This window comes from Manduca sexta, chromosome 1 (assembly GCF_014839805.1).
Source record: "Manduca sexta isolate Smith_Timp_Sample1 chromosome 1, JHU_Msex_v1.0, whole genome shotgun sequence".
NCBI classification, from domain to species: domain Eukaryota; kingdom Metazoa; phylum Arthropoda; class Insecta; order Lepidoptera; family Sphingidae; genus Manduca; species Manduca sexta.
Window position 1 is genome coordinate 4,196,626 of NC_051115.1, and position 27,312 is coordinate 4,223,937.

The following is a 27,312-nucleotide window of genomic DNA, read 5'->3' on the forward strand; positions in this document are numbered from 1 at the left end:
AATATATAAATTTGCATGCTGTGGTCTCCTATTGTAGGGGCACGTCACATTGCTAATTGTAAAAATGCTTCGACATTGTTTTATTATATGCCGTGTATCCTTCGTCGGAGGTCCTTAAATAAATAACTAAATAAATGTCTATAGGGCTTGCAAACATTTCCCTTCCTTCTCCCCTCCGCCTATCCTAAGAGGATTCCTTCTTTTACCCTTGCTTTCTTACTATTCCCTCCTTTCCTTCCTCCTAGGCCCTAGTCGCTTAGCAGGAGGGATGCCAGTATCCTGTTTGCAGGGTACCCCCCCGGTGATAACTGTGGCGTCTGATCTAATTCTTCCCCATTTGCAGGTTGTTAGGTCTGATCTAATTCTTCCTAGGGTCCGCCGTGGTTGCTAAGCCGGGGGATCGCTTGTACACCGTTCGCAGGGTACACCAGGCCACAACCACGGTGGCTCCCCCAAAAAAAAACCTTCGGCTAGGAGATATAAATAAGTAAAAACTATGTAAATAAAACAAATATTCTTAATTATTACAATTTATTCATAAACCTTACATACATCGTGGTCGCGTGGTCGCACGCGGTCGTCACTAGCGGGTATAATGCGACCAAGTACATCTAATGTTAATAAATGTGTGGTATATGGTCACAGCAAGCCCCCCCCCCCTCCCTCGGCAACTGAAGGTAATTGGAGTGGGGTCCATATCGTGTCGACTGTCGTATTTCCAAAACATACATAACGAAATATTGTAAGATTTTTTTCTGTCTAATCTGTTTTTTTTTCTCAATACATTAAATCTATATTTGATAGAAAAAGTCCTAACATTTCGTAAAAATTATTTCGTTGCGCACATTTATTTTGAGAAATCTCATATCAAAGTCCCCTTTTCTGTCTGTCTGTATGTTATCGATTTTCTCAAAACCTACTGAACGGATTTTTATGAAATTCGGCATGGAGACAGTTTCAGACCCTGGGAAGGTTATAGGCTACTGTCTATCCCGGGAAAATATATAGCGGGACTTTTATCCCGGAAAACTCCTTCACGCGAGCAAAATCTAGAACTACAACAGACTTATCTAAAGCTGGGGCCTTATTCTTTATCCCGCGCGTTATTTTAACAGTTTGTAACAAGCACGTAACGCAACGCATCATGTTACTACTACTATAGAAATTTGGCTTACAGAATACCATTCCACGCACATTTCTCGAAGATAACATGACACGGCCGCGTTACGCGTTTACACTATCATACAGAATAAGGGCCTTGGCGTATACATATTTCGCGTGTAGGATCTGTAAACACAGTTGTCATGACAACGCATCAACAATAAAAAATATAGCATGCTCTTTTATATCTGTTCCTTCATTTACAATATGAACCACACTGTGTACTTATATTTTAACTGTTGACTTGCCAGTTTTAGTTAGCCGAACTATATTAGTAGCAGTAGTATCACTAGGCAAGGGGGTTGGAGAACCATGGCTGTATGTAAACATATTATAAGGGCGCGATAAGCAAGCGGAACATTTATTTAAAATATAGTTGAAATTGCAAACCCTTTTTTGACCCCACCCAGAGCCTCGAACCAACCGAAGGCGCATAAAAATAGATAAATTTTTGATGAAATTGGACACCTCTTTCAGATCCTGGCCTCGTCGCCCTTACGCACTTAACTCGCACCCACCAAGGACGCAGGCAAATTTCAGCTCCGAACGATAAAACCCCTATACCACTGATAAGAAACACAGTATTGTCCATTCGTACGTCCATCCACGAGGTGGACAGATGATCTAACAGAAGGTCACTGCAAACCACTTCTATTAGATCCAACTGAAATTCTTTGATAGATGCCTGTGCAAGATATCCTCTAGCTGATGATAATGATTTCACATTCTTTTACATTGTTACAACCATCGATATATATCTACTACGTACTAGATATGGCATTCCAAACATTCACTGTGTTCTACTAAATTGAACTGCAATCCATTCAAACTGACTTTAGTATGGTCAAAATTGACAGCTTAAGGTTGTGTACGGAATGGCTCTCATAATAAAAACGCGAGTCTAAGTGTAAACCTGGATTTGAATAAAAAATACTTGCCAAATAAGTAAAATTATTTGTTGTTAAGTAAATAAATAGGTTATAACAGTGACGTTTTGGTCGCCATTTTAGCTCAGATTTTGAACAGTTTATATGGACGTTTGTGTCTATAGAATATACATCAATGGCAAGTATAATTTCAGAGGAGTTTCTTCCGTCTCTAGATTTGTTGAAATGTCCAGCACCCTGCAGCTCACTATTACGTCCACTAGTAACACCGCACTGCACCACACACACACGACACTCAGTAGTTGTATTCGTCTCCGTTGGCCTCCTCGGGGTTGTATTTGTTCTCGTCGTCGCCGGGCTCCTGCTTGATCTGCACGTCCATTGGAGGCAGGGAGAACTCCGGATAGTCTGCGGGTACAAATGGTATATAAACTTGGGTACTTTTATATGGAAGTCGTGTGTGGGGCGAACTAAAGTTTTGCAAAATAAAATATTTTTTTTGAATGAGGTTAACTAAAAAAATAATAGGTCTATCGAAAGATAAAAAAAAAAACATCAAAGCATGACTAAAAATAAAGTTTGAAAAGCAAATAAGTAAAATGTAGTATTCTAAGTTTTTTTTACGTTTACGAGTTTAAAATGAGTGAAAATATAAACAAAAAATCGTCTACGATACAAGAAAAAAATGCAGGAAAAATAGTACAAAAGTAGAATAAAATAAACAAATAAAGAAGCAAAATATGGAAATATAGTAATAAAAAAATTAAGACAGTAAAAAAATGGAGAAACACAGCGAGGAAATATGTTGAACAAAAAAAAAAAATTGCTAATAAAGCAAAAAATATCAATGAAAAAAAAACCGTGTGTACTGACCGTCGGCGGGCTCCTGCTTGACCTTGATGTCCTCGGGCTTGACCTTGTGCTCCTTGCGCTCGCGGTCGCGCCGCGGCCGCTTCTTGTCGCGCTCGCGCTCCTTGTCGCGCGAGCGCCGCCGCCGCTCCGAGCGCGACCGCGAGCGGCGCCGCCGTCTGCGGGACATAACACTCTCACTCAGTAACTCCACGGCAGCGGGTAAGTTCCGCGCAGGCCACGCTATATGACCCCACTAGCTTTTGCTCACGGCTTCACCCTCGTCAAGAAGTTTTCCGGAATAAAAGTCCACTGTATTATAAAAGTCTTGCTACATATTTTACCGGTACTGATAGGTTCAAAGTAATTTTATCCCCTTGGGGGTAGAATTAATCAAAATCCTTTCTTAGCGGATGCCTACGTCATAACATCTACCTGCATGCCAAATTTCAGCCCGATCCGTGCAATGGTTTGGGCTGTGCGTTGATAGATCACTATGTCAATCAGTCACCTTTGAGTTATATAGATTGCACATGATAGTAAACGCAGTGAAGTCCAGACGGTATTCGACCGACAACAAATAATTGCACCTCGCCAGTCGTGTCAGCCTCAACTCTCGATAGTGTACTAGCATTAATATTTGTATAACAATAGCATGTCTCACCTCTCCGGGTCCTCCCGTTCCCTCTCGCGGCGGCGCGTGCGCGAGGTGGAGCGCCGCCGCGAGCGCGAGCGGGAGCGTCGCCGCGCGCCCGCCGCCGCTGCAACACACGGGGCGCATGTTACTATTGCGCGGTATGAGGAACGAGCCGATATATCTCACAATGTGTAAGGCATCTAGCCGTATATACAAAAAACGTGTATACTAATCCATCGTTGTGTAGTGACTGGTGAGTGAAGTGTAGTAACTGTTGAGTTTAATATAGTGACTGGTAAGTTTAGTGTAGTGACTAGTGAGTGTAATGTAGTGACTATGGGAAATAGTTGTAGTAATTAGTGAGTGTAGTGTAGTGCGTTGTGAAAGTGCTGTGTACTCACGCCTGTCCCTGTCCCTGTCGCGGTCGTGCCGGGCGCGTTCGTCGCGGTCCCTCTGCTCGAGGCGGTACCGCTCGCGCTCGCGCTCGTTGTCCTCGCGGCCGGAGTGCTTGATGTTGACGTCCGCGCCGCCGCGCCGCGTGCCGCCGAGCCCGCCGCCTGCCACACAAACACGTATAGACACTATACCAACATCACACCAAAACTGCTCCTGTAAGGATCGAGATAACTCGTTATAAAAACGAGGCTGTTCGTCGTAAAACTAAGTTCCTAAAACTCTTACACTGCAGAATACCGCAGTTCCGTCCTCGCCGCGTTTCCCGTCCCTCCGACCCTTCTAACAATTCCGGCCCGCGTGCCGAATACCGTAATGGTTAGATTGAAAGTTCGCAACGACTACGCGCATTCCTAATCGTTGACGTCTCATCCTCTCCCAGTTGGCTCCCAGCTCACCCAAAAGGTGTGTTTGTATAAGCCGACTCTATTCAGGTTAACAAACGTTAAATGCTAATTAAAAATAACTACTCACATGGAATATTTACTACAGTAATAACCAACAAAAGCATCATGAGTAAAACTTAAAAGCCGTAAAAATATCCTTTTTTTATATACTTTGAATTACGAGACGAGCTTGTCGTTCGCCTGATGGAAAGCGATACGACCGCCCATAAACAGTAGAAACACCAACACCTTGAATTATAAAGTATTTGGTATTCCACTGCGCTCGCACTGAGACATGAGATATCAAGTCTCATTATGTCTAGTAGTTACACTGGCTACAATGCCCTTCAAACCTACAACAGCGACTACACACTGCTTGGCAGCAATAGACATTGCAATGGTACATACCCAGGCGGACTCTCACATATGAGAGACCACCAACCATTTGACATGTAAACTTACCCAGTCGCCTCGGTAGCCAGCCTTTGACAGTGCGCGCTCTCTCCACGTCCACCAACACGCGCTTGCCGTCTATCTTCTTGCCGTCCGCCAGCTTGTACGCCGCTGTGGACACGCAGCATAGCGTTACAGAAGGCCGCGGACTCGTTACAAACTATTTGTGTTTGTCCGACAGTAGCTGACGGTTTTGGAGGGAATTGACTAATTTTTCCCGTTTTTTTTTTATTTTACCATTTTTTTATATTTACAAAATATATTTTAAACATTTATTTGTTGAAATTGGCGAATATAAAAAAGTTGTTTTTTTACATGACTAGATTTTCCCTTTTCCGACCACAGTAGATTCTAAATCTGAAGAAACTATCGGACAAACACAAAACAACGCATAAATACGAATACATAGACCACAATTTTACTTTTTTTTTGTCAATGTGTCCGCAATTGTATAAAAATACGCGTACATGGTGTCATTATTGTTTTTTTTTAATACGCGCTTGAAAATTCATCACCATGTATAAACTATAAACGTGAAACGTAATTTTGATTGTGATTTTGTAACAGGCCAATTTTTGTTCGTGTCAACAATTTAGTAATGGTAGTGCGTTAGTCAGAAGAATTTTGTACGAGTTGGCTCTCTGTAGTTTGTAAAAAGGACTAAAAAAATATATTTTTTTAAAAATAAAAAACGAGACAAAAATCTTGTATTCAGTTAGAAAATATATAAACCGAATTTCTGTCTTTCTATACAATTAGCAAAAGGTAAAAATAAGGTCCACATAGACGCATACAAACATACATATTTTTACTACACGCGCGATTTAAAAATTCTCTCACAAGTTCGGAATGTGAGGTTTTTTAACGACAACTTGTCAATAACACACAGAAACCTGAAAAAGAAGTGCAAATTCGCAAAAAAAAAATATTCTCTTATTTCACCTAGAAAGATTCATCCGTTTTGTCATTTCGCAGAAAAAAACATTTCTGCGAAATAAAAAAACGGAAAAAACAAAGAAAAAAAATCGAGAACAATTTTTTTACACGAATTTGGTGTAAGGACGCTATTTTCGAGTTTTTTTTTTGTACGTAACGTGTGTGACAGTAATAATAAAAATGATACCTACCGACCAAGCCGAGTGACGCCGTATAAAACACATTAGTGTAAATATATAAAGGTTATACCTACCGTCTTTTTATATATTTTATAATATCGGTGGTGATGAGCGAACGTAACGCAGTGAAAAGGTCAGTTATTTATCGAGACTTACCTTATTTTCTCAGTGGAGTATAATAATTAAAATGTGTTTTTTTTTTTTTTAGTTGAGCATATTTTTTGTAAGTCGATTTTTTTATGTAGCACAGTGAAATGACAAATACTTTTTTGCGAATTGTAATATCAATTAGATGTCTTAACCAAAAGAATAGGCCAATAAACATTGGCGAGAATACAAGTGAAGTCTAGAAAAGAAAGGAAACCTTATGGATTATTTCAGTTTTTTACATATTATACTGACCATCCATGCGACCGTCCACACCACCACCACCAGATACCTACCGTCCACATGTACTTACTTTACAACCCGACAACTTACCACGACGAAACCGTTTTTTTTTTACTTTACCTGACGCGCATTGCAATAAATTTAAATAAATGCGCAATTTTACCAAAAAGAAAAACATTAAAAAAAGAAAAAATATGAAACGACTACACGAATACACTTTTTTGTGTAAAAAAACATTTTTCATTAAAAATGTACGACTACGCCCTTTTTTGTTTTTTTTTTCCTTTTTTCTTTTTTTTTCTGACATTCCATAATGTATGTAGCAGTCTTACCACATACAAACCTATTATAGAGGGAAGGAGCCAGATATCTCGGTAGTCTAAACGGCTGAGTCTGTGGTGTAAAAATAGAAAAAAACATCAATTTATTACATTGTATTTGAATAACAACGTATTTTTTGTAACGCGTATACCTAATTTTATACCTAAGTTTTTTCTTTCTTTTTGACGCCTTATAGGAGGAGAACTCGCGGAGAATTTTATACTACTGTAAAAAAACAAACGAATTGGCTAAAAAAAACAAAATGGTAGGTAAAAAGAAGTCGAACCAGAGTAGAAATAAAATAATATATAGATATGTGTAAAGTAAGGAATATAATGTGCAAGGAAGAAGTGTCCATTATAGAAAAAAAAACAGATAACACTCGGAGAAGGCAGAGGAATTCAGAACTCGAAATGTTTAAAGAATAAAAAAGGAAATATATATATTTTACTTATAAATAAATCCGGCCTCAGCGGAGGCAAAATTTTCATATTTAATTTTTAACTGTAAAAAAATATGTCAACACGTTTTTTTTCCTGTAAAATAAATGCTTAGTTAAAAGTCAGCACAAATTATATGTCTCAAATACTGAAGCCATATTTTTTTTATAAAAACGACCCCCTCCGAGAAGGCGTCAATAGAGTGTACACCGATTTAACGTATTCATAATTTTGTAACATATAACAGCTTTAAAAATGAAAAAAGTTATCTAAAAAAATACGTTAAATCGATGTTCTGTATGAACATTGGAGGCGACGACGGGAGACGTCCGGGGTTGAAGAAAAATATTGAGCAGATGTTGTGGTACGTCTTAACAACGCGAAGTCACGTCAATTTATGAATTATTAAAAACTGAATAAGACGAAACAATCAGAAGTATGCTTCCCCATCATTGACTACATAATCAGAATTATCACTCCCTCTCTTTAACTACATAATCAAGTATCCTTTGACTACATAATCAGAATTATCACTCCCTCTCTTTAACTACATAATCACAAGTATCCTTTCCCATCTGTGACTACATAATCAGAATTATCCTTCCCCATTTTGACTACATAATCAGAAGTATCCTTCCCCATCTTTGACTATATAATCAGAAGTTTCCTTCCCCATCTTTGACTACATAATCATTAGTATTCTTTTTTATTTATTTCCATGTAATCGTGGGTGTTAATTCCCATTTGTTTCTTTCTGATCTATTTTCCCTTGACATCTTTATTTCTTCTTTCCTGCCCCCACTAGGGCAAACTAATTATATTTTGAAAAATATCTGATTTTATATTGTCCAAAACGCTTTTCATACGCCTAGATTTAAGTAAATCAAAATTGTAATATACGCCCATATATGTTTCTTTGTAAACCACAACATCTGCCCGCGTTGCCCCCCCGCCCCCGCCCCCGCCCCCGCCGGGCGCGGCGCGTGTGGTGCGAGGTGCGCGTGCGCACGCCGCGTGTACTCACAGTGCATGTCGCGCTCGCGCTCGTACTCTATGAACGCGTAGCCGCGCGGCTTGCCGCTCTCCTTGTTAAACACCATGTGAATCTGAAAAGAAAGAAGTTGTTGTATACTAGACTGCTTGATTCACTTAAATTTTATTAGGGACTTTGATCTAACGCAGAAATTCACATACTTTACTTTACTGGTGATGATAGGTCTCTCATACGTGAGAGTCCACCTGGGTAGATACCACCGCAATGCCTATTTCTGACGACAAGCAGCAGTGTGTAGTCACTGTTGAGTTCCGGATAGAAGGATATTGTAGCTAGTGTAACTACTGGACATAATGAGACTTAACATCTCACGTCTCAGGATGGCGAGCGCCGTGGAATATCAAAAAATACTTTGTAATTCAAGGTGTTGATGTTTCTACTGTTTATGGATCGTATCGCTTACTATCAGGCGAACGGCAAGCTCATCTCGTCATTCAAAACAATAAAAACTCTCATAGACCACTTCCAAAAATTTGCTGCACCCTGCAGCTAAATTTTTATCATATTCCCCAAAATATGCAAGTTTTTACATGTAACACTCGGTGAGCTTCTTAAAATATTATCTGCCTACATTGATAGCTGAAGTCAAACCAATATTTTAGTTCTTTACTACTAAAATCAGATAAATTTTCATGGATCCCTGCTTATGAATTGTGAACCCGCATTTTTTGGTCACGCCAACCGACCCCGTCGAGTCTCCCGTGGACCCCTGGGGGTCCGCCTGGGCCACTTTGGGAATCAAAGGTCTAACAGCTCAATAAAAGCCATTGACAGTAAACTCCTGAATGTTACTATTCTTGGGTTTTTGAACACAATATTGACCAGTTTCGTGCCCAAGGAGGTTGACATCTTTTATATGCCTAATGTTAACTTCACATTGGATTGACTTATGGACAGTTAGAAATAATGATTTATTAAGCAAGGTTAGAATGTATTAGGTAAGCCAAAACCGCAGCCGATTTGCATGCTATTACAGATTTTTTTATTTTGAACAAAAATATTATTAAATATTTCACTTTTGATAACTTAAATTTTACACAAATTTGCTGGTGTCAAGTTAGCAACATATTAGAATTATTAACTAATCTAATCATGATTAAAAACAGACTTACTTTTTTAATAGAACCATATCCTTCAAACTCTCTTCGCAGTTTAGATTCCGATGTGTCGTAGTTCTGGAACAAATACACAATTCAATAATGTAATAAATAAATATTTCCCACTAATAAAGTTACAGTATTTTGACATTGCTTTACTTACTAAAAAAAAAGTAATATCCTACTAATATTATAAATGCCAGTTTGTAAGGATGGATGTATGTATATGTTTGTTCCTATTTCACGAAAAAACTACTGAACGGATTTGGATGAAACTTTACAGTAATACTGGTTATACATCAGAATAACACATAGGCTACAATTTATAATGATTCTGTGTAATTTGGTCATAATATAATATACCGATACATATCAAGTAAGTCTGACAAAAATAAACCCGGAAAACTCCTTCACGCGGGCGAAGCCGCGAGTAAACGTTAGTGTAATATAATATCAGCTCTGTATTATGTACTGTCCCAATGTTGGGCACGGGCCTCCAAAACTGCTGAGAGGGATTAGGTTTCAGTCCGCCAAGTTGGACTAGGATTGGTAGACATCACAAACCCTCAAAATTCCTATAGAGAATTTCTCAGGTATGCAGGTTTCATCGTCAAATCAACATGTTATTTAATTGGAGATCATCTTGTATTTTATTTTGTACATTATTCTACGTACATATAACAGTAATTAGTACAAAAAAAAATTGTTGACAAACGAGCCAGTAATTCATGTTTCGAATACTGCAATGGACAGGAGTGGACGCGTAGTGAAGATATCGCACCATCTCTTTCTTACACACACGTCATTATCCTAATGACGTCACGTGCGCGTTTCCGTTTCTTAACACTCACCCCTTCTAACAAAATTCAAAGGTCTATACTTTGTTAAATTTTTACCAAATTTTAATAATTCTGTGTTAAAATTTATATGAGTTAAATATTTAAATAGTAAACAGTCCAATAACCTATTGATGTTATTCTAAAAAATATCACCATGTTTTTTATATAGGTACAACCTGTTACCCCACTAAACCTGATGGAAGTGGTTTAGGCTCCAGGTAGTGGCAATTGAGGGCAGATGAGTACCCGTCGTCAGTCAACACAATTATATTAGCCTGATTGAAACTCATTTTGGCTTTTTACTGACAAAATGAAGTGCAACTAGACATTGTTGTAAGTTTAGCCAGGAGCTCCATGGTACCACTTTTATTTTAATTTTTATGCCAAATGTCAAAATATCGAAGCCCATTACAGCAATAAATGTGATGCAAGAATATAGCAATCTAATGTAAGCAAATATCAAATGTCAAATACCTAATGCCACAATAAATATAGATGTCTAATTATAGCATAAAGTTGTGGCTACAGTGTATGCCATGCTTGGGTTTGTTTAAATTGATATCATGACAATTTTCTTTGTTTTATTTCAACAACATTTTGTATGTTATACGTAACACTTATAATTAATATGTTCAGTTGTAAAATGCATTATTTATACTATCGTGCGAAGCTCAAAAGCGTTATTTCAAAAAAAATCAAAGTCTTGATTTTGATGTCATTAGATAGCTTAAAGAAATACCGATCCAATGAACTTACCTAAATAACGATATCTTGTTTAGAACTTGTTAAAAAAACCTTAAAAGAGTTTCTCTATCTCAGTTTTACATACAAAACTATAAAACTATACTTGCGCTTAGCATGGCAGTATACTATTGTATGAAGCTAAAGAATTTGTTTGTTTGAACAAGCTAATTTCAGGAACTAGTGGTTCAAATTCTAAAATTCTTTTAGTGTTCGATAGCCCATTTATCGACGAACGCTATAGGCTATATAAAAACACGCTATGACTAACAGGAGCGTATCAACGCAAAAACGGGGAAAATGTATTCCTTTTGAGTTTCCGTTGCGTGCGCTGCGTAAACGGTTAAAGTTACGCAACAATCATGTATGACGAAATTGTTACTCTTGTAACTCACCCACACACCATCACGCATTTATCCCCGAAGGGGTATACAGAGGCGCAACCAGGGTACCCACTTTTCGCCGAGTGTGTTCCGTCCAAGGTTGTGATAGGGGCTCCGGGCTAATATTGACCAGAAAAACCCAAATATCACTTTGCCCGACCCGGGATTCGAACCCAGGACCTCAGAGCGCTGCCGTACCGCGCATGCAGTACAACAATGCCACCGAGGCAGTCCTCTAAAACAAAGTCCGCCGCTCCAATTGTCTACCTGTCTGAACGCGATAAACGCAAAAACTATCCAACATATTTCAATAAAATTTAGTTTGGAAATAAAAACCCTGGGAATGACGTGGGCTTATTCGTATATATCAGATATCACATGAGTAAAATTTTTCACACTGTTCCATCGCGTACCAACCTTGGGTTACAAAGTCCTGTTACACGCATGTGTAACGAGTACAATGACTTTGTTAGCAAAATAAAAGAGCTTGATGTTTTTAATGATAAATTTCAAGAACAAATTATTGACGTTTTGTAATCCTCTTACATCAGCTACTTAAATTTAATTCATCTTAGCTAGTAAAATTCTGTTGTATATATATATATATATATATTTTAGGTATTGAAGTTAACTTGTAATTTACATATAGTTGTGTAATGTGTATACCTGTAATAGGCATATATATCAGCCACTAATGATTTCTATGTCTTTAGAAGTTTAATTTTGTTTATATATATATGCTGTTGGTGTACCAATGAAATAAATAAATAAATAAGTATCATTTAATGATACAGCGACAATGGGCCATTTAGAATAAAGTATGTTTAACATACTTACATATGACATATTTAGATTGCTGTATTCTTTCCATTGTTTGGAAATTTACTGTAAACTAGTAATAGACTTATTGAAATTGTCCATTACAAGTCAAACATAGAAAATTGTGGGCAATGCTACCAATTTCTTCTACTTTTGCCTAAATTTACATTTGTGTTGTAAACGTTTTTAGATTCTATTTTTAATATAATAATAATATCAGCTCTGTATTATAATACCATCTCACTACTGCACATGTTCCTCCTCTAGTAATGAAAGTGATTAGGCCTTAGTCCACAACGCTGGCCTAGTGCGGATTGGTAGACTTCACACACCCTCAAAATTCCAGATTATAGAAAACTTCTCAGGTATGCAAGTTTTCCCAGAATGTTTTCCTTCACCGTTAATGAGCAATAATTAATAATGAATACACATATCATTTTAGAAATTTCTCTGAGGTCTCAACAGTCTATTACACAACCAACTAGCCTATCAACACTTTTAATGTCAATAAAGAAACTGAGGTGAGCCGGTAGGGGTCGACCGCACCGAATCTTCGAATATCAGATGATATTCTTAGTAAAGGCCTGTTTAAAAATACCCTGAACTGCTGGGAATGAAAGATTGATGAAGGTGGAGGAAGCGAGAGAAGTATGCCAGAATTGCAAAGTGGCAATCTATAGTCTCTGGCTATGCCTATTGGATAGAGGAGCGATACTATGTATTTATGTCAGAAACTGAGTTTAATAGTAATAAAAGTGTGTAGATACTCACGACTCTCGCCACAAACAGTGTTTTGAACGGGTCGGCAGTGGCCTTAGGATTAGCGGTGGGGTCCCATAGCGCTATCTCCTGCTCGAGCTTGTAGGCGGTTTGCTCGGCGCGCTCGCGCCTGCGCCGCTCGAGGCGCTCCTCGCGCGTCTCCACCCGCGTCGGCGGCGGGGTCTCCGACGGGTGCTATGGGGCAAAATTGATGATTAAAGAGTCTTGTGTCCAAACAAACATTTGATAGACATAAAATTAATTTATGGCTTTTTGGTGCTTATATGTTTAATTTTTACTTCCGTTTTGAATACTGCAGCCTTCAATCACAGAGAGGATGGAGATATTGGTCAATAATATATACTCAATTTTAATATGTAGATAGGAATTGACTATCTTCATTTTAAAATTACACAAAATTGATAAGATCTATAGAAGTGCTGAAGTTAGTATGGTATATTGTCTGCTTATTATACTTGGATAGCATACATCTTTATATTAGTTTGTATTGTGGTCCTCAATTTAAATTACATATATTCATCTAAGAATAATAATAACTGTCACACTGCTGGGCACGGGCCTCCTTTACTACTGAGAGGGATTAGGCCTTAGTCCACCATGCAGGCCCAGTGCAGATTGGTAAACTTCACACACTCTCAAAATTCCTATGGAGAACTTCTCAGGTATGCACATGATTTACACATGATATTTTCCTTCACCGTTAAAGTAAGCAAGAATTCACAAATACACACATAATTTTAGAACATTCAGAGGTGTGTGCCCTTGGGATTCGAACCTGGAGACATTCCTCTCGGCAGTCCGTTCAACAACCAATTAGGCTATCGTGGCATCCATCTAACAATATTTTTCCAAAATTATTGGCAGTCAAGAGGCTAGTTATATAATTTCTTTAATTCAACGTCATGACAGCCTAGGTAAGGTATCTGAATATACATTTTATTATGAATGCGGCGTCCATTGCATATTTGTTTGCACAAATGTGTTTTTTCTCAAACGAATTGCATCCGTAAATAAGGAATACTAATTTATTTCTACTTCTATAAAATGGATGCCTATGAAAAATACCAAATATATGTCATATCTCAGCGGATTTGCAATATAATTAGGCATTAGACTTAAAAATAATCATTTAACGTAATAATTAAACTTATGAAGCTAAAACCCATGTACAATAGCCAATTTGGAAATACAAAAAATACCACGAGCTAAACATCTCCTTTTTGTTTTGTTCAATTTTTCATTCGAGCCATTTTTGATAATCCAACATAATTTTGGACACTAACCAACTGGCAACCAAATTGAGACGACAAAACTAACCTCAAAACAATTGAGAAACGCTCCGACTCCATCGTATCCTTTCTGTTTCTTCTCATGCGGGAGCTTCGCTGCTGGCGGGAGGTACGGGATGGGGTCCCTCGCAGCGAAAAGTGCTAATAAATTTGGAGGCAGAAACTGCGTCATGGCAATCTCCCTGCTGTAACACTAATTAACTGCACATCGTCGCGTGCACTTAAAACTAAATATTCCTTAAACTAATCACACTTTAGACTATTTTTACGTGGTAATCACAGTGAATTCGATACAATCACAAAATTACAATGTGTTTTCTTGCTGCGGTTACGCGGCCGCCATTTGCAGAATGCGTTTTGTTTTTGCATTGGATGATGCTCGCCGCTAGGGTTGCAAGCGTCGTTTTGAGAATGATTCATCATCATAAACAGCCTTTTTAAATAATCCCAAAAGTACTGACCCAAAACTATATACAAATTAATAGAGGAAATGAAATTTGATTGGAACAAAGTTTTCCTGACATGCTGATCGAGCTGATCGAGGACAAACATTTTGGTTTACATTACAATTGATTCGAAAATAACGATTGAGGTGTTTACAATAAAATGAAAAATAAATCTTTTTTTACGTAACTATACATTTTTATATTTAAGAAAAAAAACAAGGACATAGTTTACAAATTTATTCACATGTCCCAATCATCGCCGTACTTTTTCACTAATATCACAATAACCACGATCACACTGAGCGTGACGGATAGACATATTCCCACCAGCATTATAATCAGTATGTTGCGTCCTAAACATGTATCCGCGCCGAGGACCGGCCCTCGGATCCGGAACGCGTTGGCGTACGCCGGGAGACGCGGCTTGGGTTGGTCCATGTCGCCGCCACAGTTTGATATTTCTTGGAATGTTCTGGAAATAAGTTAAGAGGAAGAGTTATGGTCCTGAGCTCTTGTCCTTACTTATGGTCATACTGAGAGACGTTTCCAATGTTTATTTTGAATATTTATCCAAATTATTCATTTGTAAGCATGTCAAAAAGCTATCCATCTTACTTATAAAAATGTCGCAAAGCTAAGTATGTTTAGTTAAAACACAAATTTACTCGATTAGCTGTAAGTCAAAACCCGCCATCTTGCCTCTTAATAAGGTTTAAACTAGGAACTGGTGAAGTTTTTTGACAGCTATTTAAGCAATTCTTAATCACCTCTTAACGCTAAAAGTTTATCCTAAGTAAACTGTATTTGTATGTTTATCGCTTAATTTCGGAAATGAATCGAAAAAAGTGATAAGAATCGTTTATTAAAAAAGCACGTTAGTCTATAAAAGAGGATGCATTGTGGTAGGGCCGGATTTAGGGTGCTAGGTCAGGAAACCTCCTCGTTGGTGCACCCTGGGCAACGGCGCGTCGATCAGACCGATCAGGCTGATCTGCGCGCTGGCGAATATCCTGACAAATGTGCTGGTTGACGGTCGTCGCCTCTTGCGGCGGCCGTCGTGTCGCAGTGCAGGGAGATTGGCCCATCTCGGGCGGCCCCCGGTTCTGTCCCGGGGGCGACGACGGAATCGGTGTGCGCTCACCCCGCCCCGAGCAGGCAGTGGGGGGGATTCCCTCTCCCATTGTCGCCGTCGTAGATCGTAATCTGGTGTGGAGGTCTGTGGATATGTCTCGCGCTCCTGCTGGACCGAGGGTCTTGGCTTAACCGCCCGGACCGCGAGGAAGAAAACCTCTATAAAAAATCACCCCGAATCCCAAGCGGCGGCGCACCGCGAGGGGATGCATGGCCGATGGGTAGTTCGGTCTCGAGTGCGACCCCCGCCAGAGTACCGGCCGACACTCTGTGCGGGTTACGCTAGGCTTACCCAGGTACAGGGGGCTCTGCCTGGGCGGACCACCCTTTCCCCCATACTCGTGGGAACAAATATGGAATTTGATCTTTTTAAAACACCCATTATAACTTTGACGCGGTTGCCTACCCCGGTTCCGTCAGGGGAGGCGGAGTTCGACGGGCGCAAGCCTGTTGATGCAGACGTTTCGCAGGAGAAGAAGGGCGCTAAGCCCATCGAAGACGTGGCCGATACCAACAGGCCAATTGATATGGACTCGGAGTCGAGCAGCAGTGTCTCCTCTGTCCGGAGCGGGAGGCTCTGGAGGAGGCACTCCCGCTCAAGGAATAGTTGTTCACTCTGTACGAGTGACACGGATGAGCCGGCGCCTAAGGCTCTGACAGTCGACGGCAGGGGAAGGGGACAACCCCCCTCTGTCGGAAAATACGTCGGGCTAAGAAAGGCACAGCGGGAACGCGATAGGCTGAAGCGGGAGGAGGCCCGACAAAAAGCCGAAAAGGAAATCGAGGAGCGCCTACGCTTTGTGAAGTCGCCGATTCCCAGGACAAATGACACGGACGAAGACTGCCCCGTCCTCAAGGAGGACCTCAAGGAGTGCGAGAATATCGTGCGCGCAATCATGCGTAAATCGGGCAACCTTAAGGGCACGTCCCAAGAGGCGCTCAACCGGGTGAGCAACCTCGTCGCCCGGTACGTTGAGCAACCCGAGTCTGCCGTCATTGCGCGCCTCGAAGAAGAACGGAAAAGGCGCAGGAGAACAGCGCCCGCCTGGAAGCCAGCATGAAAGCGCTTCAAGAGGAGAACGCCACCCTCCGCCGTCGGCTTGAAGACCTGGAGGCGGCCAATAGCAGCAGGACCACCACAGAGGAGATGCTAGCCATGGTGGAAGCAAGGGTGCAGGCCCGGCTAGAGTCCGCACTAATGGGGCCAGCTCAGAGACCGCCTCTTGCACACGAAGAGAAGAGGAAATCCACCCCTGGGGACATACAACTCCCCGTGGCGGGGGGACTGGTGGGAGGGCCGCAGCCCAAGACAAAGAAGGAGAAAGGGAAGGGCAAGGGGAAGAAAACAGCCCCCGCTCCCCAATTCCCGCCCCAGTAGCCGGACCGTCAAGTGCGCCGCCGCAAGCCATCGCTGGACCTTCAACGGCAACGGCGACCGTTTCAGTGCAACCCGCTACTAAAGGCAAGCAGACGAAGACCGCTGCAATAAAGAAAACAGCGCCAGGCCCAAAGCCCCAAAAGGGCAACAAGAAGAAGACGGCACCGTCCCCTCCGGAGCCCCGCCCTTTGCCGCCAGCTCCGGAATCAATGGAGACGCCGTGGACCGAGGTCGTGAGCAGGAAAAAGAAAAGTAAGACCAGCGCGACCAAAACCCTGGCGCCACGGCAATCGACGAAACGCCCCGAGCCGAAGCTCCGGCCGCCGAAGTCAGCCGCAGTCACTATTTCGCTGACACCGGCGGCTGTCGAGAAAAGGCCTTACCTACGCCGGGGTACTGACGAACGCCCAACAACGAGTGGACCTTAGCGGCCTAAACATAGACAGGCTCAAGCCGAAATACGCGGCCACGGGGGCGATGCTTTATGAGGTCCCAGGAGCCGAATCGGAGCAAAGGCCGATGCTCTAGCCGCCCGACTAAGAGAATGTTTTGCGACCGAGGACGTCATCATATCCCGACCTACAAAGTGCTCGGAGCTGCGGATCTCGGGACTGGACTTCGCGGCCACCCCAGAGACGGTCAAGGCGGCCCTCTGCAGTGCCGGGGAGTGTGCTGCGGAGTCGATCAAAGTGGGACAGATCCGTCCAGACAGGTCGGGAATGGGATCCGTTTGGGCCAAAGTACCAACTAGGGTGGCGAAGAAGTTAAAGGCGGCCCGCGTGAAAATAGGGTGGGTCGTAGCCAGAGTGACCGTGCTCGAGGCGCGCCCTATGCGTTGTTACCGCTGCCTCGAGCAGGGTCACGTCAGGAACGTGTGCGACTGCCCCACAGACCGCAGCGGACTATGCTACCGCTGCGGTAAGCCGGGGCACAAGGCCCGAGAGTGCAAGGAGACACCGAATTGCACCTTGTGTGCCACCAGTGGAAAGCCCGCCGGGCATCGAATCGGGGGGAAGGCGTGTTCTGCCTCCTCCCGTAAATCACGACGTCGCCCACGTAGGAGACCGCCTGCCGCTGAGGTTCTGTCCCAGCCGCAGGCGGCGAGCCCACTGCAACAAGTGCAGTTAGCGGCCGAGATGGATGTGGAGGAGATCGTCCATCAATAATGGACCTCAGTTTCCTCCAGGCGAACATCAACCACTGCGCCCGCGCCCAGGACCTGTTGTCCCAAAGCCTGGCGCAGTGGTCGGTGCAAGTGGCCGTGGTCGCCGAACCGTATTTTGTCCCGCCCCGCGATAACTGGGTAGGGGACATCGACGGGTCGGTGGCCATCATCACCCAGGGTGCCGCTGGCTCCCCGCCCTTCGCAAAAGTTGAGAAGGGCCAGGGATGCGTCGCGGCTCTGTTGGGGGACTTGTGGATAGTAGGAGTTTATTTCTCCCCCAACAGACCCTTGGCCGAATTCGAAACGTTTCTCGTTCGGCTGGGGGCTCTGGTTGAGCAGGGCCAACCTCACCCGACGATCGTCGCCGGCGACTTCAACGCGAAGTCCGCGGTCTGGGGTTCGCCGGCGACCAACGCTCGCGGTGGGGTCCTGGAGGAATGGGCGATCTCCGTCGGCCTGGCCGTCCTGAACAGAGGGTCGGTGAACACGTGCGTGCGGCACAACGGCGGGTCTATTGTGGATCTATCGTTTGGGAGCCCCGCCGTCGCACGTTGTGTCCAGGGCTGGAGAGTCCTCGTGGGCGTGGAGACGTTGTCGGACCATCGTTATATTAGGTTCGACGTCTCCGCGCCCCCGAGTATCCGGCCCAATAGTGTTGGACCGAGTGCCCCTCAACAGGACGGCCCGCGGTGGGCTCTAGGACGCCTCGACAAGGAGGCCCTAGAGCTGGCCGCTCTGGCAGTCTCGTGGCTCCCTGCGCCGGAGGGTCCGGTGCGGGTCGAGAAGGAGGCGGAGTGGTTCGGGGTGGCAATGTCGGATGTTTGCGACGCCGCCATGCCCCGGGCGCTCCGTCGTCCTCCGCGGCGGGAGGTGTACTGGTGGTCGGCGGAATTAGCGCAGTTGCGCGCGTCATGCGTGGCTTCGCGCCGCCGATACGCCAGACATCGCCGCCGCCGTATTCGCAGTCAGAATCACGAGGACCAGGAGCGGCAGCTCTACGGTCTCTACAAGGAGGCGAAAAGAGCGCTGCGGGTGGCCATTCATAGGGCCAAGGTCGCGGCACGTAAGGAGTTCTTAGAGACTCTCGACGCGGACCCGTGGGGGCGGCCATACAGACTAGTGTTCAACAAACTTCGATCGGCGGCACCCCCACTGTCGCAGAGTCTCAGGCCTGATCTTCTGGCCAATGTAGTCGCGGCCTTGTTCCCGGCCACCGAGTATACCACTCCTCCACCGATGGCGCCAACGGAAGTGGCGTCATCGTCGTTATCGGCAGGGGATATTCCAGAGGTTACGCCCGCAGAAATGCGGGCGGCAGTGTTTCGGCTGCGGGGCAAAAACACCGCCCCGGGTCTCGACGGCATCCCCGGGAAAGCCTGGGTGCTAGCCCTCGAGCACTTGGGGCCGCGGCTCCGCCGCCTATTCTCCGCCTGTATGGTGCAGGGCGTCTTCCCGGCGCGTTGGAAAACCGGGAAGCTCGTCCTGCTGAAGAAGGAAGGGGAGACCCGCAGAGTCGCCGTCGGCCTACCGGCCCATCGTGTTGCTCGACGAGGTCGCCAAACTTTTTGAGCGCATTTTACACGCGCGCCTCGTCGAGCACCTCGAGAGGGTCGGTCCCAACTTGGCCGACAATCAGTTTGGTTTTCGGGGTGGACGCTCTACCGTCCACGCGATTCTGCGGGTCAAGTCGCAGGCGGAGGAAGCAGTGGCCAGGGGTAAAATAGTTATTGCAGTTTCCCTTGACATCTCTAATGCGTTCAATTCGCTCCCCTGGCCATGCATTAACGAGGCACTGCTGTACCACGTCGTGCCGCCCTATCTCAGGCGTCTGGTGCACGCGTACCTTTCTGACAGGTACGTGATGTACCCGGGCGCCGATGGGTGGCACCGAAGAGCAATGTCGTGCGGTGTCCCGCAGGGGTCGGTTCTAGGCCCTCTCTTGTGGAACATCGGGTACGACTGGGTGCTCCGTGGTGCCAATCTCTGGGGCGTCGGCGTGACGTGCTATGCAGATGACACGCTGGTCACGGCCACGTCCAAGACATTCCAGGACGCCGCGACCCTGGCGGCGGTGGGCACCGGTCACGTAGTGAGCCGAATCAGGCGTTTAGGTTTGAAGGTGGCCCTCGAGAAGACCGAGGCCATTTGTTTCCACGGGCCTCGGCGGGGGCCACCGGCCGGTGCCCACATCGTAGTTGAGGGGGTGCGGATTCCCATCGGCAAAACGATGAAGTATTTAGGTTTAATTTTGGATAGCCGATGGGACTTCCGCGCCCATTTCGAAAAGTTGAGGACGAAGTTGTCCAGGGCGGCGGGCGCTCTTTCTAGCCTGCTGCCCAACCTGGAAGGTCCTGGTATCCCCTGTCGAAGATTGTACCACGGGGTCGTGCGGTCCATGGCGTTGTACGGCAGCCCGGTTTGGGCTGACGCCCTGGGAAAGCGTTCTGCCGCTCTCCTGCGGGGCCCGCAGCGGGTCGTAGCGCAGCGGGCCATACGGGCGTACCGCACGGTCTCGTACGGGGCGGCTTGTCTTTTGGCCGGATTCCTGCCCTGGGATCTGGACGCCAAAGCTCTCTCCAATGCATTTCATTGGAGGGAGGGGGCGTCCAGGAGCGGGCAGCGTCCGACCCTGAAGGAGGTGGAGGCCAAGAGGGCCTCCTTACGGCGAGCCGCCGTAGAGGAGTGGCGTCTCAGGCTGGAGGCCCCGTCAGCGGGGTTTCGGGCCATCGCGGCAGTGCGTCCTGTCTTTGCACAGTGGCTGGACAGGCGCCACGGCGCGGCAATATGATAGATTGACACAGGTGCTCACCGGGCATGGGTGCTTCGGTGAGTACCTGTGTCAGATAACAGGGACGGAGGTTAGCGCCGTGTGTCACCATTGTGACAACTGCCCGCGGGATACGGCCCAACATACGTTGGAGTCTTGCCCAGCCTGGGACGATGAGCGCAGCGCTCTCGTGTCAGTCGTCGGAGGAGATCTCTCGCTGCCGGCTGTGGTCGCTTCCATGGTCGGCAGCCAGGAGGCCTGGCGTGCGGTGGCCCACTTCTGCGAGGCGGTCATCTCGCAGAAGGAGAGCGCCGAGAGGGATCGTGAGAGGGCCGATCCCTCCCGCCGTCAGAGGAGACGTAGGAGACGCCGGGTGGACGACTGACCGGCGTCTCCCGCCCTGTGGAATGGGGGCGTTTGGAGAATACCACCACGGTAAACCCCTGCCTGTCGTAAGAGGCGACTTATAGGGGCCACGAAGGGGGTCGTCGGCGGGCAGCAGGGGGCTGTCCGCCCTAGTGCATTTTTGTGCATTTCTTGCACATTTTTCGGTTGACCCCCGGGATGGACGGCAGTGTGGCGTTGACCTCATGCTGCCGTTGACGCTGAGAGCGTCCTTCGGTGCGAGGGGCTTAGGAGCCCCCCACATTTAGGGAGACGGGCCGCAAGGCGGCACCGCGCAGGGGCGGCCGCGGACGAAGACTCGGACCTGCTGTCTCGGGGGAAGCCCGCAGTCGTCCCTTATGCGCCGAAGAGGGTCAACGCGGAGTTTTAGTTGGTAGGCCGTTGCGTAGGGACTTAGGTTAGGGTCATTAGTTAGGGACTCGGCCCGACCGCCGCCCGAGGGTCCCGGGCTGCTTCAATTGTCGGGTCGTAAGGCAACGGTTACCCCAACATAACCGCTCAGTCGCCCCCCGCGAAGACTGGACGGTAGTAATAAGGGACTTTCTCCGCGAAAACAAAAAAAAAAAAAAAAAAGGCCGGATTAGCCTTAAGACAGATTAGGCAACTGTCTAGGGGCACGGCACCGGCCAGGGGCCCTTCGACTCAACAAAAAACAATGAAAATTAAGTTGAACGATTTGACACAGGAAAGGTTAATAGACCCCAATATGTGTATTGCGTAGAGGCCCTGTGATTCTTAATTCGGCTCTATTGAGGGTAAGAGTGTGGCATATTTGGGGAAGGCAGATTGGGGATTTATCAGAACTTGAGGAATCATTTTAGTCTATATTTGTGCCTGCAATGCCCGGCAAATGACATATTGCCTCACCTCTAGAGCTTATATCTTGATACTTTATTGTATGTCCATATCGGTTTTTTATTTACTCGAAATGTCCAATGAATCCTAAAATAAATCAATCTACAACTACCAAACAAAATGACCGTCACAATTCACAACATTTATTCAAATTGTCGCGACGCGCTCCTCTCTCAGAAACGTGATGATGATGAGAACAACTGCTGTTATAGTGAATGCAGCGCTCAGCGAGCCAAACCAGCAGAAGGTGTTGCGGCCACAGGTCTGAGAGTCGAAGTTGCGAAGCGGTCTCTGCTGCAGGAGGGAGTAGCTTGTGGCTTCCGCTGAAATACACGTAGGGATGTAAATAGCAGATAAATTCCATTAAACATGCCGGTGATCTTTTATATGTGAGAGTCCGCCTGGGCAGGTACCACCGCAATGTCTATTTCTACCAAGCAGCAGTGAGTAGTCACTTGTATTCCGGGTTGAAGGACATTGTAGCCAGTGTAACTACTGGACATGATAAGTCTCTCATGATAAGTATCTCATGTTTCAGGATGTCGAGCGCAGTGGATTACCAAACAATACTTTGTAATTTAAGGTGTTGGTGTTTCTGCTGTTTATGGGCGGTCGTATCGCTTACCATCAGGCGAACGGTAAGCTCGTCTCATTAATAAAAGCAATAAAAAAATACATATAATTAGCTGGTAAGCGAAAATTTACCAATCAACAATGGCTACTTTTGAAGTACCGAACGGGCCAACCACCTAGGGCCTTGCGCTTGCAAGGGGCCTAAAGAAAAAATATTACCTTCCATAGGAAATTATGTAAAAGAGCCTCGCAAAGATCTGGCGCTCAAAGCGTCGGATATGTTAAGGTCGTTACTGCTAATCAGAATAAAATCATGCCTAAAGAAGATCGGCGATAGCCTAGTTAGGTGTGGAACGGACTGCCGAGACGAATGTCCGCAGGCTCGAATCCCAAGACACCTGTGACTGTTTTTTTTAATTATGTGTGTATACTTTGTGAATTATCGCTTGATTTAACGGTGAAGGAAAACATAGTGAGGAAACTTGCATACCTGAAAAGTTGTCTAAATGAATTTTGAGGGTGTGTGAAGTATACCAATCCGCACTGCAGCGTGGTGGACTAATGTTTAATCCCTCTCAGTAGTAGAAGAAGCCCCTGCCCAGAATGGGACAGTATATAATACATGACTGATATTATTATATACCTAATGACTGCCTCAGTGGCGTAATAATATTATGGTACGCTTGCAGTGTCGAGGTCCTCGGTTCGAACTCCGGGTTGGGCAAAGTGATATTGAGTTTTGCCACTTAGTATCAGCCCGGAGACTGGATTTTGGGCCCGAAATGACGATAGGCTCGCGCATAAACAGTACCAAAACCATACAGTGTTTTGAATTACAAAGTACTGCATGGCGCTCAACTACGCTCGTCAAACTAAGACACAAAGAATATAGTAAAACTGCAGTAACATGACATTTCTGTCACTATCTTACAAATAAAGGCACAGTGGAGTAGACATTTATTACAATAATGAATTGTCTGTCTTAATTAAAAAAAACGTAATAAAGTATATCAATAATTATAATGAATAAATGTTTACTTACTAGTGACACTGGGCGGGCGATCCACTGGCGTTGGTCTAAAATAAAAATCACAATCTTACGAAAATGTAAGAAACTCGAAGCTTTTTTAAATAATGCATTTGTGATAATAAAACGCAAATCATTTTAAAGTAACGTAAAATTATATTTTTTTGCGTCTATATCTATTATGTAGATAATAAAAATATGGGTTCGTTTTTTTTAATTATGTTACAAATCTAATTCTACACGGTCGAAGCCACGAATAAAACCCAGTTGTTACATGTAAGTAAGAGCTTCACTTTACTGATTTCTTTTGTGTTGTGTTCCTGTTTGTATCAAAGAATAATTTTGAAAAATCTACGGGAAATGGTGGTAATTTGGGTGATATTTCTTCGTTCACGCTAATCTCCGAAATCACAAGTTAAATTAGTTCAAGCTTGAATAGTAAGTAACTTTTAGACACGATAGATGCCGCTGTTATCAAAACCTTAAAGACGGAAGGTAGTTTATTTAAAATGATGTCTGAACATCTGCGGGAACCTAGTTTATACTAATATTATAAAGAGTGTTGTTGTTAATTGAACGCAGCAAAACTTACCCCCTTATTCATAGACGTTTTTTATCGAAGGATGATAACAAGTCTGATTCTCAGTGCTGTCGGCATGGCTGCCTTCGCAGTGCATAGACATATGGCCGTTGTGATTGGCTAATATTGAGATACAACTTGAATCTAATTGGCTGGCAGATAAACAAAGCTGAACACATAGCAAGCTGTCAGGTAAGCAAAGCTGAACAAACAAACTTGTTATCACAGCAATGCTCCGTCCTTAGATAAATAACGTCTATGAATAAAGGGGTTAATGTTCATTTTTGTCACGGGAAGCGCTGCTCTCCGTTCCCGCCTCTACTGACTGTGATGTGTAACCGTATGTAATTTACCGATATACTTTTTATATAATTATTTTCTTATTGAAACACGTTCAAGTTTGTATGTTTGTAGTGGCAATCTCCGAAACTACTGAACCGATTATGAAAATTGTTTCACTAATAGGAAGCCACATTCCTCCTGAGTCGGCTACTTATCCCGGGAAAACATATAGCGGGACTTTTGAAAAAACCTTGTCATGCAGACGATGCCGGCATAAGCTATTATAATAAATAGTATTGAAATAAATCACAAACCTAATACGATCACTTACATTACAGGTTTCTTAATGTTTTCCTCGCATTGTGACATCACAAAATACAACACGTTTACAACATAATTTTAGGTTTGATTTCGCGATTTTCTGCCTCAGCGTCAAAGAGAATTATAATATATATAGAAAATATATAAGTACTTATGGAAACTCAGCCTGCTTATTTTGACATGACGGAAGAACAGGTTAGAAATGGGACTATTAAATGAGGTTAAACGAAATAGTTTGGCATATTTTTGCTAAGATTTATTCGCGGCAGCGTCGTATCGTTTTCTATGGAATAAAAGTACCTTTTTCTCAAAGGTTCTAAGGCTATAGAGCGGACATTGAGAAGATTGTCGTATAAATAACAAAATGTTTGCGTTCATGCGATGGTTACTTAAATATAAGGTGAAATAGCATAAAACTAAGGTTAAACTCTTTATATCAGTGGCGAAGCGTTCGTAGAATCAGATTTCTGGCGGCTTCTCTTTATGTAGAATTTCTGAAGAATCTAATTATCATCAGAACGATTTAGAGATCGATTTATGCATATTAGTACCTAAATTGTGTCGGGCCCCTTTCAGAAAATGTTACCCTTCGCCATTAGGATTAATTTACCCGCTATATAACTGTATTTATTAGGATCCGACCTGAATCAGCGCATCTATACTACTATATAAAGCTGAAGTTAGTTTGAACGCGCTAATCTCAGGAACTACTAGTTCGAATTGACATTTCGAATGTTCGAATTTTCATACATTGTTCGAATCATTTATCGAGGAAGGTTATATAAAATAAACTACTGATTGCCTCGCTGGCGTAGATGTAATCGTTACACGAATGGTTCGAATCCGGGACGGGCCAAAATGATTTTAAGTGGGTTTTCCTATCTTAATAAATTACTCAGTTGTAGCTCGGAGTCTGGAAATTGTCTGTGTGATATTCCCGTGCCTCGGCACGTAAAGCCGTTGGTCTGATCTCTCTCCGGTCATGTCGTCACATCGGACTATGAGAAGTAACTAAGTGCTTGTGTATTGCACACACTCGTGCACTATAATATCTCCTGTCTGATCTCCGTTAAGATTGCCGCCATGACCAAAATTCGCTTAGGAAGGCATCATTCTTTTAGTGTTGGATAGCCCAGTTATCGAAGAAGGCTATATAAAATAAATGCATTTTAATTAGGCGCTGTTCAATCAGCTCAACTCTACGCCGGGTATATAAATGAAAAACAAATTCTGCTCAAAGTTTTAATAGGAGGACAAATCCCCAATCACAAAACATCAAGTTTAAAAAATCATTTCTCCTTTATTTTTAATAACAAAATCTTATTTAACAACTTTTTTTAACTTAAAAAATAATGTTTTGACTCTCACTTGTTTATTTTTCTTTCCCAATACTTACACTAAAAAAATAATTGAATTATAGATATAGAGATTAGACGAGTTCTACGGAGTCCACGCTCAAAACGAACCACGAAAGCTGCAGTCTTCAACACGTCAGGAGAAAATTATAATATAAACACCGGGATCAAATAGTTTTAATAAAACTTGCTATTATTGCCTACATTTAGACTTGAGTCTATGACTATAGCTACTTTAAAATTGTGACAATGCCATTACGAGATCAGCACAAAAAAAAAACATAAAACACAGTCGAATTGAGAACCTCTTCCTTTTTTGGAAGTCGGTTAACACTTGCAAATCTCGACTTCCGCAAACACATTTTACCGTGTTCAAACTTGCAGGACATGCGGCAGGGTGTGAACGTTTTTGCACTATATCAGCCTTACTTATAAAAAATCCGCAAAGCTATGCTTAGTTAAAACACAAATTTACTCGATCAGCTGTAAGTCAAGCCGCCATCTTGAATCTTAACAAAGTACTTTCACCTTTCATATTGGTTAATTTTGTACTTCTCCAATGATTTCTCTATATCTATAATATAACAATTGCTAATAAACAACTTGGTTTGCTTTTTACCGACGAGCATAATAGAGTATTTGACCTTTTTTATAGAAATATGTACGTCGTATAAATTTTAAAACAGAAGAAGTCATTGAAATCTGATGAAAAATACACAAGTTATAAGCCATTGAAATTTGGTAGTAGGGCTTAGTGTCAAAAACTGAGAGACGAGTACTTGCATGTGACGTCGCGGGCATTACGATGCGCGCGAAAGAAAGAGATGGAGCGATATTGCACCACCACGTTACTGCACGTAGCAATATTTGAAATTTAAATTACTGCGTCATTTCTTATCGAATTTTACTGCTGTTTTCACAGAACTTATTTTT

General features: G+C 43.7%; 1 protein-coding gene across 1 annotated transcript; it reads right to left on the reverse strand.

Moving 5' to 3' along the window:
* Nucleotides 1-514: 514 nt before the first annotated feature.
* LOC115453455 (U1 small nuclear ribonucleoprotein 70 kDa) lies at nt 515-14,472 on the reverse strand. The gene is made up of 9 exons (XM_030182149.2): nt 14,123-14,472; nt 12,797-12,979; nt 9,259-9,321; nt 8,117-8,198; nt 4,836-4,937; nt 3,936-4,091; nt 3,562-3,658; nt 2,922-3,076; nt 515-2,456 (listed from the first exon to the last, which is right to left on the reverse strand). Exons 1-9 carry the CDS (start codon nt 14,264-14,266, stop codon nt 2,344-2,346), a joined length of 1,095 nt encoding a protein of 364 aa, XP_030038009.1. The 5' UTR covers nt 14,267-14,472; the 3' UTR covers nt 515-2,343.
* Nucleotides 14,473-27,312: the final 12,840 nt, after the last annotated feature.

Coding starts and splice junctions, on each gene's coding strand:
- LOC115453455 (XM_030182149.2), bottom strand. CDS start 14,266: ATGACGCAGTTTCTGCCTCCAAATTTATTAGCACTTTTCGCTGCGAGG. Junction 9,322..12,796: donor CACTGTTTGTGGCGAGAGTC/GTGAGTATCTAC, acceptor TATTTGTTCCAG/AACTACGACACATCGGAATC. Junction 3,077..3,561: donor GAACGGGAGGACCCGGAGAG/GTGAGACATGCT, acceptor TATGTCCCGCAG/ACGGCGGCGCCGCTCGCGGT.